Source organism: Parus major, chromosome 3, assembly GCF_001522545.3.
Source record: "Parus major isolate Abel chromosome 3, Parus_major1.1, whole genome shotgun sequence".
Classification (NCBI taxonomy): domain Eukaryota; kingdom Metazoa; phylum Chordata; class Aves; order Passeriformes; family Paridae; genus Parus; species Parus major.
In genome coordinates this window covers 44845110-44862777 of record NC_031770.1, presented here as the reverse complement: position 1 = coordinate 44862777, position 17668 = coordinate 44845110, and the positions used below count along the sequence as shown (strand labels likewise).

Genomic DNA, 17668 nt, shown 5'->3' with positions numbered 1-17668 from the left:
TGCAGTTGATCAAGGAGCAGTTGATCAAAGCCAAGCCGTACTCTTTTTTTGCCTTATTTGAAATGGCCTGCTAACAATCACTTCTGATGCTAAATAAAAGGTGCACTGAGGAGAAAATGACAATACGTGTTTCTCTGTAAAAGCTCCATGCTTTTTTTCCCCACTGTTTTACTTCCCGCTCCTATTTGCAATACGGCATCTCTGAAATAGCTGTGATTAGTCAGTATTTTAAGTAGAACAAGCCTCTAAACCATCTCATCTTTTCATACAGTTTTCACTGGTAGAAAATATGTAAATCCATCTACATGATACAAAAACCCACACTGCATTAAACACTGAGATCCTCTTCCTCTCCTTCTTCTTCTTTCTGTCACTTCCTCTCTTTGCAGTAAGAAGCACTTAGGCCATGTAAACTCAAGTTTTGGACGGCAGATCTTGCAGTAAGTACAAGCTAATGTTGTTGGATGAAGCAACTCCCTCTTTATGACACACCACCATCTGATAAAGACTTAGCCAAATAATTTCTTAAGAAAATGACTGCATTTTGTTATTTCAGAGAGTTATGACTGGTACCTGTAGACAATCCTTAGATGAATCAGAAAACTCAAAGTATAGAAATAAAGAAGCTACAACTTCGCCTTTTTGCTCAGAAGTTTAATTAAGAAAACTTTCTGGTCAGTACTAGGAAATAAAACAGCTCTGGTTTGCTATATCAAGAAACCTCTGGTTCACTTCTGACTCTTCCTTCCTACATGTGGGGGTTCTTCTGGCAAACCTGAAAACATTTTCAGCCTGTCATATTCACAGCTGCTGTTAGCTTTCTAATAGGTTATTAACCAGGCTACTGTAGTGTGAATCAGAGAGCTTAAATTGTCAAGAGTGCGTTTAACTGCCAATCTTCATACTTTTTTTAAGGAAGCACCTTGGTAACTTGGCTTATTCATTAACATACACAGCACTTATTAAAAGAAATGGGAGGCGTTACCTCTTTCCGCTGGCATGAGAGATGAAATTACTTTCGCCCTCCTCCCATGCTGAGAAAATGACAAAGCTGCCAGCTCTCCCTGTTATCTTGCTGCTTACTAATACAAAGTAATTAATGAATTCAGAGTGCCACAGTTGGAGATAGGTGATTTGAATATTCAAAAATCCACCAGCTACAGTTGCATTTCTATCCCAAAATGGCTCCATTCTGCCTTAGAAGCACAGGAAAGCTTTTCAGCTCTGTGAGAAAATGCACATTTTCTCTATCCCTTAAACACAGAGGGATAATTTTACATGCAAGACACTTGCATGTGATGATTCCTTCACACAGCCCTTCAGATCAGAAGATAAAGGGTTCACTTTAATCCACTGCAAAGACTATCCCACACATGAAATTAGACAGCAGTTTGCTGGTCAGTGGCACAGAAAACAGATTTTAATAAAACAAGGCGCCAGGAGGAGTGATTAATCAGCCATGACTGGATGATTAGATGGGAGTTAATAAGCTCATGATGCAATTTAGCTAGAACGTTGCCTAACTGATGGGTATCTTGTAGACAGCATTTTCCTGAAAAATGAAGTTGTCAACTATTGGAGTAGAGGTTGTGAAATTAAATTTTTTCATATTACAGAAACACTTCAGCTTAGATTTCACACACAACATGTGCAATCAAATGCTTTCATTCTCCTAATAAGGTCTGACATAGATTTATGAATGCACAAGTCTGAAAAACTCCTAGCCTTAATTACAATGCTTTACCACAACATTACTGAGACTTTTAAACAAATTATCTTTGTTTGATGGCTATTTTCTCATGTTGTCTGAGTTATTCTGTATCCATTTTAGTATTTCTCTAATGTAATTGGATGGGGGGGTGGAGGGCAGGAGGAGGAGGGCAAGGAAAAGATTGTGGTATTTGGAAGAAAATGCAGACATTCTAGAAGTAATGTTACTAAGGAAGGAAAGAAATGATGGATACTAGTGTCAAGAAGCAGGCAGCATACTAGTCAATCAGTTCTGCTCCAATGTGAAGATCTCCTGTTAGTAACAGGAAGGAGAAAACAATGTATAGAAACAAACAATCTCACAAGATGTGGAAAATTATGCAGCAGATCCAGAAATAACAGCATAAATAAAGGAAATGTATTAATTTTAAGGGAAAAATAAATTAATGAAAAAAGAAAAAAAAATTTATATCAATGCTTAAAAAAATATTCCCGTTTTTAATTGTTGTAGTCTAAAATCAGTGCAAAAATCAGTGTCAGGTTTATATTAGAAAGATAATTAACTCAATAGTAGTCTGTCTATTTATTTGGTTATGCCAAGCTGCAGAACAAATGAAACTTTTAGCTGAGCACTTCCTCACATATTGAAGTGTTCACTTAGACATGAGTGAATGCTATGTATTTGCATCACTCCCTTTAATAATCACTTTCACAATCCCAATTTCAAGAAGCTCTTTTCAAATTCCAACTACAATACAGTTCCCTCATAGTTGTCTCTCTGAATCTGAGTTCTTGATTAGTCCAGTCTTATTCTCAGTTTGAAGTGATCCAGTAAACCAAAAGAAAAACAAAAACCTGATGGAAACAGAAAATCTACCCAGAACCAGGAAGCAAAATAAAGGAAATTTGCCTTTATAAAATGCAGTTAGACAAAAAAAAAGGAAGTATTTAACTGCTTTAAATACAAGCAGAATAAGCATGTAAGAAAGAATTTAGAAAATGCTTCCTACTCTACTATATTTAAACCAACAGCTATATTTGTAGCCTTCAAATCCTCAAGAGATTTCCATGTCAAGTTATGTGGAAAGCCCCTAAACACTATCATATCCTAGACACAAAAGGTTTCAAAGAGTGGCCTGTGGTAAAAGACATTGTGACTAAGATGCTAGGGTGAAAAAAGAAAGAGGAAGAATAAGATGAGAGAAAAATATTTTAGCATGAAACAAAATAATTTTTGTACTTCACTGATAAACGGTAACAAGCAGAAATGATCAATTTTAACCATGGAGATCCACAAAACAGTTTATTTCATTAATCTCTTTCTTAAGCATTTAGATCCATGTGTTAAGGCATTATTTTTCTTTATTTTTTTACATCAAACCAATAAAATCTTGAAGTCATATATGAAAATAATCAGAATTTCACTGGGAGAAGTTGGAAAAGTTACTGGAATTTCCGAAGAAATCTCAGTAGAAAGCTTATTGCATGTGCTATTTCTCCCCTCAGCTCATGCCATGGCATACATGAGTTGAGAAAGGACTCTGCAAACCAGGTAGGGTCAGACATCTGAGCTACAAAAAGGCTCTTCAGTCTCAAAACTCAGCAAGTCTGTATTTTTCCATGCAAAGGTCTCAGTTCCCTAAAAAAAAAATTACTTTATAAATTTATAAAATACTCCAGAGAGTCAAAAGAATATTCATTGGAATACTCAGAGAGTCAAAAGAAGCACTGGAGTCTCATACTGCTTGCCATAATACCAAGAAAGCACACAGAATGAGAACTGTGGTCTTCTGGGCAGAGGCAAATGCCTAATATGTTCCTCTGAAGATCTCTAAACCCACCAGCAAGTCATTTCTTTAGGACAAAGGTTCTGTATTTCCCAAAGTAATGTACCTAAAACATAGTGACATATGGCTGAGCAGAGAGAATAAGAAACACCCCCCTGAAATTGCTTGGAACAGGAAAAGGATTTAATCAGTTACTGACATTATTAAAATTTGGGCAAATGCACAAGTTCTTTTGAAGAAGCCAAGCTATACCCAGTAAATCACTTACATTCTAACAAACACCACCTGCAAATGGAATTTTACAGGAAGACCAAAATGCATGAATACCCAGACAACTGAAATAGTTTGTTGCCAAATGACCTATATATACACTAGACTATGTCAATTTACCACATTAAATAACCACCACTAAGAAAAAACAAAGATTTCCAAATTCATCGCTTTCCTTCTGCTATTTGTGTACTGTTATCTTGTGACTCATCCCAATATTTTTTTAAATAGAAACATCTTTCAAAAAAAGTGAGTGTTCTGCATATTTGTCAACAGATTGTCAGCTATCAAAGGCTGCTTCAGGAGTGGAAGCTGCATGTACCACCATAATTACAAGCACATTGCACTCCATCAACAGTATCTGCAGAAACAACCATTAACTACAAAAATCATATGCAACAGTACAGGACTCCCCAAACTGAAGCGGATGACAACAGCCAACATAATTAGAACACAGGTTTACTAGCAGAAGCCTGAATACCCTTCGTTCTTGTCAAGTTTCTTTCCTTTGCTCTGCTTACTTAGAATTACGTTATTTCCATAGAGAAAAATAAGGCTTGAGCTTTCACCCCTATGACATAAAAAAGGAAACCAATGCCTTATCTATTTACACAGAGGGAATGACTATTATTTACAAGATTAAAGGGCAACTAACTGTCAAACTAGCAAATGCTAAGAAGACATTAGTGCAGGCAGAAAGAAGAGACTGCAGGGGAATGGGAGGACAATATTCAAAGCTCAGCAACTATTCATGTTTGTCAAAAAAATATTTATGGATCAAGTTCAAAAACCCAACAATGTGGGGACAGTACCTCACCTTCTCACTTACCATTCTGACAGTACTCTAAAACAGAGGTTTCAATTTTCACTTGAAAAATGAAGGACAGGTGCATACAAAAGTCAGGAAGAGTCATATTGCCTCTTTTTAAACCTATATATGTATGTGTATGTGTGTGTGTGTGCATACACCTATATCTATCAGGCATGCTTTTGAAGAAGTTAATCCAGACTGCCTGCAGGAAAACAGAAGGAGCCTCAACCATGGCTGAGATCCTGCTAACAACTCCAAAAATGGATCCTGCTGGTGTGGGACCCACTCCCCACCACAGAGGCCAGAGGCAGCTCAGCAGACTGGCTGCACAGGATGCTGCTGTGGGCAGGGGCAGCTCCCTTCCCTGTCCCAGAGCCTGCAGTCCTGACTCAACCTTGAAGGAACAAGGCCCTGTTCACAAGAGTGGCCACTCTAACACTAAAAACTAAAATCCACGTTTAGGAAAAGCTGATGGATCCTGAGACACACTGAGGCATCCTCATGGTCTATGGGTGGATGATCCTACCACTCCAAAAGGTAAGTCAGTGCCCCTGTGAAGAGCAGGGGTTCATTGCTCACTCGGGTTTCTCTGCTGTGCTCAGGTCCCAGACCCAGCCACAAATAAGGCACCTGGAGGCCAGGGACAAAATCTCACCTCTGCCTACAGAGCTGCTCCCTGTTCTCAGCCTCTCTCTGTTTACTTAACACCCCCCATCTTAAACCCCTTTATTTCTTTCACTTTCCTTCCCTCCACCCCCAGCTCAAGCATTACCATCCTGATAATTATTTAAAAAACAGTAATTCCCTATGGTAAGAGAGAAACAAAACCTAGGTATGTTAACTTTGGACCTGAAGTAGCGTAGCTCTCACATTAAGTGCAGTGGTACTTAAATACAAGATCAATACACCAACTGCTTGGAAGGCTCTTATTTGATTATGATAATTGAAACAAACCATTTTGATGACTCTCTACAACACTACCACAGTCACTAAGGAATAACTGGGCATCAAAAGAAAACATTTCTCCACAGACGAATGCTTGTTCCAGAGAGAGGTGAAATAGCACCTGTTCTCAATAAACCTATTATTTTTGCTAAGATACCATAGATTTTCTCAGTGATGTAGCCACCATGGATTCAAAATTCCTACTGCCCTGGGGAGATGCAGTCACATACATGCAGATGAATAAATCTCCAAGTATTACATCACTATGCAGACCTGCTCAGCAGCAGAGATCACTGACAGCCACCAAGAAATTGTGCATGTTTATCAGCAGCTCTGACAGACACACCACAGAAGCAATACAGAGATGAACCTACCCCCTCCCCAAACTCAATTCCTTCCCCATTTCCTGTTCAAGACAGGAATCCTGTCAACTCAGTGCTGCTCAGTCTCACTACACCAGTTCTATCTCTCCTTTTAATGCTACCCTTGGTAGGTGCTGTTCAAGTGTTACCCCTTTGGGGAGGACTTCTCACATCTCAGCTTAAACAATATGGAAGTCTATGATGCATATAGAGCACCATTAGAATCAAAAGCACCCCAAGGTGCTGGACCCTGCAGGATATCAAGAGTTAGGAACAAACAAAAAATCTTGACTGAATTTGAGGATTTGCATGGTTTGTTGTTCTCTTTAATTACCACAGAAGGTATTGGTAACTCCTGGAGGCTGACAACACTGAGCACATTTCAAGACAGAGAATGCAATGCGCAATCTTCCAGCTCCAGCTGCTGAGATCCTATGGAGCTGCCTGACTGGAGACTTGTTTCTTGCTACACAGTACTGCAGACACAATTAACATTTCCCATACTGCCAGCCACTGCAGCACTTCTATGCACTTCCTACACTCGTAACATTTTACACCACTCACCAATATATTCTTTAAACTTGCTATTGTAACTTGGAAAAATGGATCCTTCCTTTTTAAAATTTTGAACCAACCTAGCCAAATATTTCAGGAAGCTATCCCTATAAGAAGCCATTACAATACAACTGGAGATATGTAGAATTTTCATATATGATATATTTATTGAGTATAAGCAGTCTGTTTAAAAACATTGGATAATTATTACCTCCAATCTCAATATAACTGGACCAAAGTAAAAGTTATGTTTTATTTAAGGTCTTGTGCTCTACAAATAATTCCTCTTACAGCTGTGCACATTGCAAAAGAAGAGAATACAATGCTTGAGTATCACTTTATCCAGGCCTTGCCTCAGCTTAATATAAAGTTATGAGATTAATGTAAAACTTCAGTTTGTACAATCAGTAGTAGTAGAATTGTAGCAGACAAGATAATATATAATCAGGAACAATTTAGTATCTCAAAACACTTTTGACTAAGCTAAATTATAAGGTTTTTGTGTTTTCAAAAAATTATGCTAACTTTTACAAAAAAAAGGTAACAATTTTAAGGCAAACAGAAAAATGTCAGTGTTTCATGATGCAGCCTTTCATATGCCCATAACCTTTTCAACATCAAATCTGCCTCATGCAACACGTAGATGAGAGTGTGGTCATTTACTGTTTTGTTTTGTTCCAGCTTGTTGTGCAACCATTGTAATAAATATTGATAAAAAAAAGTCTTCTAAAGACATGACAATTAAATGCTATCCATTTTATGATATTCACTACCATAAAGCTAACCTCACAAATATTAATTCTGTTTCCACAGTAGCCCAGATGACATAACAGATTTAAAGAATCCACTAAAATTAATGTTATACACAAAGCAGAGAGGGTAGTCTGAGATGCTTAGGACCCAATTTCTAATATTATTTTATTTTCATCAGCCTCAATGCATGCATAAATCAGTCTTGACATATGAAGAGAAACAAAATCAGAAAAAAATGCAAGCAGCAATCATCGCTTAGCTTATTTATTCCAACTGCTTATCAACACTGGCCCAGTTCAAAAACTCAGTATGTTACTAACTTTATCAAGACATCTGGTAGCATTAAGAAAATGAGTGGTTGAGGAGGCTATCTCAGCTTTACATAGGATTGAGTAGCAAAACCGAGACTCTTCAACATTCTAGGACAGCATCGGGATGTGAGGATTTGGTGGGGTTTATCTTTTCATCATTTTGCATAAATAGCCTTTAGTATATGAATTCCAACCCCTGATTAAAAAAAAAAAAAAAAAAAAAGGGATTTGGTTCTGAAAACAAATTTAACTGTATCATTTTCAATTTTGCTGTGCTTAAATTTCATATAAAAAAAAGCAAGCTCTTTCAGGACCTAACAGGGAATCTTTACAGAAAAGCATCGCTATGTTGCCATACTATATTTTAATAAGCTATAGCTTACATAGATGGCACAAGGATAATGTCTATAGAATTGACAGGTAAAAGGCATAAAAACAATCAGTCCCCTTTCTTTTTTCATCCAAGGTAAAAAAGCACACAGTACACCTTGAGTTCCTCATTCTAATCTCTCTGCCAGTATTTCTCAGCCATCCTCGTGGCAGCTCAAAACATAAAAGTGCTGGTTTCAGTGACTTCTACATTGCTTATAGTCAGGAACTTTTTGTCCAACTATTCTCTGTTTGTTTCTTAGGACCATGGGATCTGAACCAATTCTTGTTTTAATTCTCACTTTTGCATTCCGCTTCAACGGCAAAATTGAATTGGCTACAGTTCTCCCTAAGCTCAACTGTAGCTGTGCCTGAGTATTCCAAGAAGATCATTCCACAATCAGATTTTTCCTTCCATGACCAATGTTCTTCTTCAGATGGGTTAGTGGAACACCCAAAAGTATCAAACAGAAAGAGGTCTGCTTCCAGCTCTGAACCTCCAGCTCTATGGAAGGCCAGCCCTCAGGAGTTGATAGTGGCATGGACAGAGTTTCACATCTTCATTACTAACCAGGAGGACAGGATAGAGCTTCCAAGCACAGCAAATATTCATGGCATACAGTATTAGAATAGCACAGTTGCTGGGCAAATAAACACTGGGGAAAATGTAGCAAACTGCACACTGAAGTGTTCAGTAGAAAATGTTGCAACTAAGATGAATTTGCAGGAAATTAAAACGGGATTTAACCCTACATTTCATTTTACCTAAAAGTAAACGAATTTCAAGCATACTAAGGCAACTGAGAGCCAATTTTTTTCCCCCTGCATAATGAAGTCTAGAAATAAAAATAGCAAAAAAAAAAAACACTTCAAGTTTTGTCAGAAAAAAAAAAGAATCAAATACAGTGTGTTTTTTGAATAAGCACTTAAAATCATTTCAATATAAATTCTAGAGAGTCCTACACTCCCCTGATGTATTCTAGTTCCTAGTTTATTATGACATTCAAAACAGAAATTGTAACTACTTACACATTCACCTTCTTGCTACAATTGACATGCAAAGAAATCCTTTCCTATTTCACTACTACATTTTTTTCTAGTAAGCAATCAAAAAGCTTGCACTTGAAGTGAAAGGACACTAAAGCAGCTGAGAGAAATCCATTGGGTTCCATTGAGGATAAGTGAGTTTGTGTATCTGTCCTCCCAGAGTCATTAAAACACAATTCCAAAGGAAACACAATACACTCCAAGTGCAGATGATTTTACTAGTGAGCAGTTCATGTAGCATGAAGCCTAGCCATTAGCAAAGGAATTGAATGTTTCAAACACTTCGCTGATAAGATTGGAAAAAACAAACACTAGCAAACAAAAAAACCTACAGGAGTCTCATACTCCTATATATACCTGTTCAAAAAAAAAGCCCATGAATACACCTTGTGTTGACAGAACAAAGCACAGATCAACAAACAGCAGCTCCAGAAGCTCTCACAAAAATAACCCTCTCTCAATTCTACACCCTCCCAACGATAGGAGGTTTTCCTGTGGATGTATGGTACAACAGAATTGGAATGGTTTGGCACTCACCAGTCTTCTGGTAGACCATAAAAGAGAATGTTTTACCACTGCTGAAAGAAACTAATTAAAGCTGTTGTAAAAGACAATTTATTAATAGAGTTCTCAATCACTCCAATGGGATGGAGCAGTTAAGAACAATTCTCTGTTTGGGATACAAGATCTCCTATCTGCACACAGATGCACACTACACCAGCATGTGAAAGCAAGTCACATACACCTGTATTTCTATGTGTCATATATAAATACACACATATGTATATAGTCTATTCATCAGGCATGGCATGTAAAATATCCAGAATCTTCAAATTTCAGTGGTCTCATTTATTACAATTATCATGAAGGACTATAAAAGATGTATCAAGGTGGAAAAATAGTACATTGTATTTATATATATGTATTTATATAATTTATATAATTTATATATATGTATGCATGCATATATATATGTATATACGTGTTATGTATGTGTGTGTGTGTGTGTGTATATATATATATATATATAAAATGAGACTGTTGGATATATTTCAAAAAATGCAGGCAAAGCAAGTTTAACTCAGAGAATAACAAGCATTTATTTTTTGTTCCAGCCAACACAGATGATAGATGATTTTGTGCTTGTCCACTTACAGGAAAATGTCTCCTTTTAAATGCCAAGCTAATTTAATTTCCTGTACCTAGTCACTGTGCCCAAAACTGTTTTTTATCTCTTTGAAGTAACAAAAGCATTAGAATAGAATGAAAGTTCAAACTAGTCCCTTTTAATATAAATAGAGAGTAGTGGTGTTTGGAATACAGATTCTCCCACTAGAAAAATAATAATTCATATTGAATCATATGAAAAACCCTCTGAAATATAGTTCAAATAATAGAAGCAATGGGCTTTATGAAAGTTACCTTACACTTAATTGTAATTTGCCACCCTCTTGGCAAATTTTTATCTTAATACCTATTTTTCATACAGTATGCTTGCTTGAGGATTATTTAAAAAGAAAAACCTTTCAGACAAAATCTAAATAATTTTTGAACCCACTAAGAAAATACCTGACAATCTCTCATGTCAAATATGTCTGGATACCTTTTTTCTGGGTACATTTTTCTACTGAGTATACAGCAGGACAAAAGGAAATAATTTTCTTTGCCATAAAAGGTGAGACTGGTAAATAAGCATGCAATGCACAGGTCTGTTGTTTAACTTTGATGAAAAAACATTTAAATCTCAGAACTGAAAGAAACCACAAAATTATAAATCCCTACCTGACACCTGCCAACTTCCCTGCCATGTCCTTGTGACACCTTTTCTCAGTGAAAGAAAGATGTGCAGAAGATGCAACAGCACAAGAACAGTTGAAGGCAATGGAAAACAGAAAATTTTGCCATCCTTTCAGTTTATTACAGGAAAAAAGTTAGATCCCTTTCTCCTATCCAAAATCCATCATATCTGGAAGATCCATCTAACCCTGTTTCTAATATTGTTCATGTTGCCCAGAAATCGCAGAAGTTACTGAATTCAAGAGCACTAATGGATAGATGGCCAGGCTCCATTTCCTAAGAAAATTAAAGAAAATCTCCAGGAACTGGTTTGATTATGGCATTTAATCACTTTCACAAGAAGAAAGTACTAGATGATAGAGGTCTTGAATCTAGGAAAGGAAGATGTGATTTAAAATATATTAAAAGATTTTAAAAAATAAATAAAAAAAATCAAACTACCCAAAAAGATAATCAGAGGAAAAAGAATCAGAAGCAAAACAGCAAAATACAGTTCCAACAGATTGCAATGACCATTACTAAATTACTTCAGAAGCTATGGATTTGCCTCCTCAGGATCATTCCAACTGCTTCAGTGAAATACAAGGCTCTTGGGTCCAGAGAAGGTTCACTGGAAATAAAAACCAGGCCAAGAACAGCCTCCATTCTTTTTATGGTCTTAAATGTTTTATAAATACATAAGGACTTCAATTTCCATCTTACATCTGCTTTTCTAATAATAAAAAGTTACACTTAAAAACGGAGCCAAAATGATTACAAAATAATACCTAGGCTCTAGGTCACCCTTGTGTAGGACAGCACACCTGTAATTCTGCTTGCCTAACACACAGCTGCCCAGACTATGTGATGATACTCCTCATTATGTAATAATGTACTATTCCCTCTCCAAAAGATTTCTCCATTTTTCCTTATCTATTTCTGGTTTGTTGGTTTTTGTTTCTTTCCTGCAGATGAACTGATGGAAGCGGTACATGCATGTAGCACTCCAGACCTCAACAAAATTAAAAAAAAAAAAAATTACCTGTTTAAAATGAAAAGTGCAAATAATGCTACCTAAGCAAACAAACATGGTTGTGGTTTTATTTTTGAAACCAAAACTATTCGGTCAAGCTATGAATGTCAGTGTTTTAATAAATTGTCAGAGCTAAGCATAGTATTTTACAGGGAAATGATGAAACCTCAGAGCACAAAATAACTACTCAGTGCCTAGCAGAAACAGATCACTACACACATTTTTCCTTCAGAAATTTCAGTCATTTTCCACTGTTGCCTTTGATACTAGCATTTATCTGGTTCAGAAGAGTCAAGTAGGTATACCCAGATCGATGGATCACTGATCTCACAAAGTATGGAAATTCTCATTTTGGGATTCTTGCACTAAAAAGAGAGGTTTTTTTTTCAGATGTAACCTTGCACACATAAAGCATACTAATTGAGAATTAGAAGTAAATCCAGTAAGTGCTCCCAGTTATTCTTTCTTAGGCACAAGAAAGCTGCTTATTGTTCTGACTCAAGTCAGCATGAGATTTTGTTCATATTACTCAACCATTGCATTAGTGCTAACTTACCTGTTATATAACAAGAATACCTATTATATAAACATAGCATTCAAGAGATTACACAACACAAAAGGCAAATCAGCACAAGGAGACCACTTATAATCACAGCATCTTAATGATTTCTAATGTAATGAAAAGTAGCTGAGGACTGAAAAGACCTCCCTTTGTAGGATTCTTTCCACTAGAAAACTGAGGTCATGCTGAAAGCAGTTCATAGCAACAATTTCTCAAAAAATTGCTACACTTTCTTCTCCTAAATGAAATTAAACACTCTTGTTTTAATAAAAATAATTTATGCTTCTCCAGGAAGGTAGTAGTGCTTCAGGTAAGACAAATTACCTCGTATCTTAAAACTTCTTCTAATGGCTACTTCAAACAAATATAAATCTGCCTCTATAAGTACCTGCCCTATGATATACAAATATAAATGGCAAACTTGTATATTTTTCATAGAAAGTACAACAGATACCAAAAGTCAGTTCTATTAATTTATCAGCAAGTACACATTCTGTCATTTTAGTATCAACATCACTTGACTTTCAGAGACTTACTAAAAAGAAAAATATTGTCATTGACAACAATATGACATTGTGTTCATCTACAAAGCATTATTTTCAAGATTTTTCTAATATCAATATATTAATATACAAGAGACACAAGCAGATTCCTAATGCATTTCTACAGAAGCCATCAAAATTAGCAGTGGAAATATATTTATGATTTACTCGTCACCATCTCTCTGTGTTGGTATAGCTGTAGCTCTGTATCTTCTGCTACTTTGGCATTTAACAGGTGCTGAGAGCACAATAAACTACTGTGTAAACAGCCAAGAGCCACATAATGACCACACTCAGAACTTTGCTTTATCTTTCCTGTGCACTTCTCAGAAGACTTTGGAGTACAGAGCACTATAGACCAGTGCAGCTGCCATCAGTGTTATTTAGGCAGGGGTGTAAGTGTCCAGAACTCTGACCTACTCTGACTTTCATGGTTATGCACAGAAAACATCAGTAATTGTTTCCAGAAAATACCACCAAACATGGTATGTGTCATCTGTCAGTGTGTCCTATAAAAATCTTTTCCTACTTACATCTAGTGCAGAAAATAGTCCAGAACTAGTGCAAAAACTCAACCTAAGACACCTACAAAGCTCTCTTAAGTCTGTCCTGTTCCCAGCAGAATAACCAAGCTCACATTTTGTAATCATTCTGCAGAGAGGTTTGTTCACTCTCCAGTGTTCTCTGGGTGTGATCTCTGTATTAAAAACAAGTATTTTTTTAACACCTGGCCCCAGCACTCTGCTAAAGACAGAAAATCTGCAAGTTGATGTTATGATTTAAAGAGAAGTTTCAATACTTCATATTCAAAAATTGAATGCTTTTTAATTCACTGCATTCTGCCCTACAGCACTGCTTTATTACACGTTCCTCTATACTTTAGTTCATGTTCCTGCTCACATCTGGTGGGAATAAACAGAAAGAAAACTGTTGCTCTTGTTCATACATGTGGCCATACACAGTTATCACTGTCCATCCTTGGGGTTGGACTGTGATTTTTGACATTATGTCAAAAGAACACATGCCTGTTTATTTTTTTCCTTGTGAATTTCTTGCTCTTGGTTTCAATATTCACACAGGCAAGAAGGATTTAAAAGTACATCTCCCTTTACTCTGGTACCACATCTTCTCTCAGATATGCTTTTCATTCTCTTGGAACAAATTCTCACTGGCAGAACACACTCTGGATCATCCATGGGACTGCTCCCAGACTTTTTTCCCAAATACCATTTTCAGTCTGGCATTTCACGGGACTGACTACTCTATATTAGTTTAGATTCCTGAGGCATCCCCATAAATATCAGAGGCACGCTTATGTCCTGCCAGCTTTCTTGCAAGATGATTGTGATTAACACCTTATGATTAACACCTCTTTCTCTTTTGCCTGTTTAACTCCTATGCCTACAGCCACTCCTCCTCAAAAATTTACAGGATTTGAGCTAGAGCATAACATTCAAATGAACACTAAGGTATATATGGAACATTCAATTACAGTATAACAAATCATATCAATTGCACTGCAGGAACATTAATTACACTACTATGATTTATCTGTAAATAACTACTTTCTAATAAAAAAATTAATTCATTCCTATTAGGAATAATCCTTCATCTTCCAGGCTGCTATTTCTTGTCCACCAAGGCTCAATAATATTTTATCATCAGCCTAAAGGTCTGTTACAGCATGTTTTAGCTCAGGGTACACACAACAGCTTCATTATTTCTAGACACAAACAACATATATCCAAGTCATTTTAAGACCTTTTTACAGTCTCACCCAATAGAGTCGGGAATGCTCAGAAAGCTTATTTGTTCAGAACAAGTGATCAAGCTTTACATGACACATTATAAGAGTCTCGAATTAAAACACCCTTGTAACTCTGTACTGACTCATAGCACATTGAAATTGTGAATTTACAACTCTGGCAAGCTTCAGTGGACACTGCAAGTGCTTGTAATTTCCAAAAAAACATTCCTGTAGCAAAGGAGGAAAATTCAACACAGCCATGCTATAAGCACGTGACAGTCATGAAACCTGCAGGAATAAAGTACTATCTTGCAAGATGAAGAAGAGTGAATATTTAATAACTTACCCCTTCTGCCTTTTCTTCTGTGTTAGCCAGCATTTCCTGGAGGGCTCGTACTGACAGAGACTGCTCCAGCACAAAGGTGCAGATGGACAAATCAGGTGGAACATTCTAGGTAAAAGAGAGCCATGAGATCACATCAGTAACACATTTCCAGAGTGGCACTTTCCAGTGGCTCTATTTTTCCTCATTATCCATGGATCAGAAAGATCTAGTTCATCTCTGAGGCTATGAAATCCAGCCACATACTGGGCTGCAGCAGTTAAGTTTTAGCCAATAAAGGGAAGCAGGGCTCTGCTCAGCAAGTGCAAGCTGATACATGGGGTAGGTATCAGGTCCCCTCTAGAAAAGAAACTCTCAATAAAAGAAGAAATCAATGAATTTCATCAAGTTCAGCAGAGGGTTGCCATGAATGTCAGGGCTAGTGCACTCCCCCTGTGTCCGTGGAGAGGAGGAGAGGGATCTTGCGATTCTCTTTAAAAATCTAATGTTGATTACAGGGGAATAGAGGCAGACTCTTCTTGGATGTGCTCCTTGAAAGGAATGGGAGCAGCAATGCAAAGAGTACAAAGAAAATCAGAGAATAAAATTGGGAGCGGAAAGGGTCCTAAGCAAAGTAATGACAGGTCTGCTTAGACATTAGCACATGGAACATATGTCCCAGACATTAGGCTCAGATTGTGAGGAAAACCAAATTCAGTCTTTAGGCTACTGATAGTTAGCCAGACCTCATCCTTACCATGAAGGTCGAGATGAATTTTCATAGCAGAAATACTGGACACCAAGTATCAAGGCCAAGCCAGCAGCTTCACAGGCTTGCACAGCGCTATACTTCACCACAAGCTGCTCTAACTGGGATAAAACTGAAGAATCTTCCAAAAATTATTATTTAACTTGTCATGCTTGAAAAAAATATCATTGAACTATTGAAAAGTTAGTTTTCCAGACTATCATAAAAATTCATGTAAAATTGAAAAAGGTTTGTAACAGCAATGTCTAAGTTACAAAGTAGCAAAGTAAAATTAGATTTTATGTGGGGATCTTTTCTTCTGTTAATAGAACATGCAACTCCTACACACCTTTGCTTGCCTCAAGAAATTCCTTCATATTACTTCTTTATTTTCTTTTCATGTTAGTTGTGTATTTTAGTTTAGGAACATTTTTATTGACTGTTGGAATTCAGTTTTTTACACAATGAATGCTTTTGCTGCTAAAGCTGTAAAATTGCACATATACTCAAACTGTATATTGTATACAAAGTGAAGAGGTGACTTCCGAGGCCAAATTGTGAAAGGTAGTTCCAAAATATTTTTTTTTTCCCAAAAAAATTAGCTTACTCAGAATACCTCACACTCTTACTAGCTTACTATATTGCTGTTCATCCCTACTAAATACAGCAATTTAGGTCTAATACATAATAGATCTTTCATTATTTTCCAATACTTATATTTCATTAATGAAAAATTAAATTAACGGAAAATTGTACTTCAAATTTAAATTTTAGCCAGATGAGAAAGGTTTTAATAGCATCTTCTTTTGCTATGGGTTTTGACTGACTTACTCAATGATACTTAGGCATGGAATATTTTTCAGCCAGCTCCGTCAGTATAATGTCTCTAATTATTTGTCAGTTTCTCATAGCTAGTCACACACTACAACAGTCCTTTTCATGCTAAGACTAGGCCAACAAACAACCAAGTGGATTTTCTTCAGAACATCCTTGTAATCTAAGTACTATGGCAGGCCCTTGTGGTACAAAGCAGGAAAGAGAGCACTCAAAGACCTCAGGCTGCAAAGTGCTGCTGCTACTCAGTTAATATAAGGGGAGTTCTCCAGCCTAGAAAGCCTGACAGCCTGACAGTGCAGCTCACCCTCTGTTCTGTCCAGTGAAGGCTGACAAACAAGAGTACCAACAAAAGAGAAAAAATGCTCCAAACATTGTAGTCAGAAATGGGCCAAGGCTACCTTTTCTGCTTTTCTGTCTGTAAGCAAAGTCTCCTTAACAATATTCCCATTGTTATTACTGTTATTTAAAGTAGCAGTTTTGCTAGCAGAACATGTCTCACACATACAATTTTGGAGACATCAATTTTTTTACTATTGAACCTACCCCACAGGTAAATATACTTTCCAATACCAAAAATCCTGCATCATTCCAGACATTGATCAAACCAACATAACTAGGACCCTTCTCTTTCATCCATTTCATTCTCCTTTATGTTCAAGACAGCCATGAGCACTTCCTTTCCTACCCATTAAAAATGAGATATGAAGTCCCAATGAACATTTTTTAGCTATTCTCACTGCAGGTGAGTAAGGCACACTTTTTACTTCTAGGGAGTGAAAAAGGAGAATTGTATGAAATAATTTTGATTTAATTACGTGAAAGTACTGTGTTCTTACAGTCTAGCAAAATGTTAGAGCCAGGGTCTTTTCATAAGGCAAAAGGAAGAGCATATTATCCCACTTCATCTTCGTTGCATGAATGCCTGGGTACTTGGTGGCCTTCAGGGAGAAATGTTTTTCCCTTAAAGGTTCAGGAAAGATGCACCTACTGATGCTTGCAGTGAGATGTGAATTAGACCTTTCTCTTTGGCAGTTCCTCACCTAGCTCTGCTCTACTGAAGATCCAACGAGCATGACTGCATCAATCACAGCACATACAACATTCAAAGGATGGAAGAACATGGGACAGAAGCAGACCTGCCAATGTATTTACCTCAGTTACAGCTCTGCTCATCCCTACAC

The 17668-nt window shown here is 36.9% G+C and overlaps 1 protein-coding gene across 6 annotated transcripts in view; it reads right to left on the bottom strand.

Annotated features, from left to right (window-relative positions):
• RYR2 (ryanodine receptor 2) overlaps positions 1-17668 on the bottom strand; it is a 378942-nt gene that overhangs the window by 248316 nt on the left and 112958 nt on the right. For all 6 annotated transcript variants that reach the window (XM_019006059.2, XM_019006061.2, XM_015621997.3 and 3 more), the window contains exon 3: positions 14927-15031. In XM_019006059.2, the coding sequence (XP_018861604.1) occupies positions 14927-15031 (105 nt within the window). The remainder of the gene's footprint in view (positions 1-14926; positions 15032-17668) is intronic.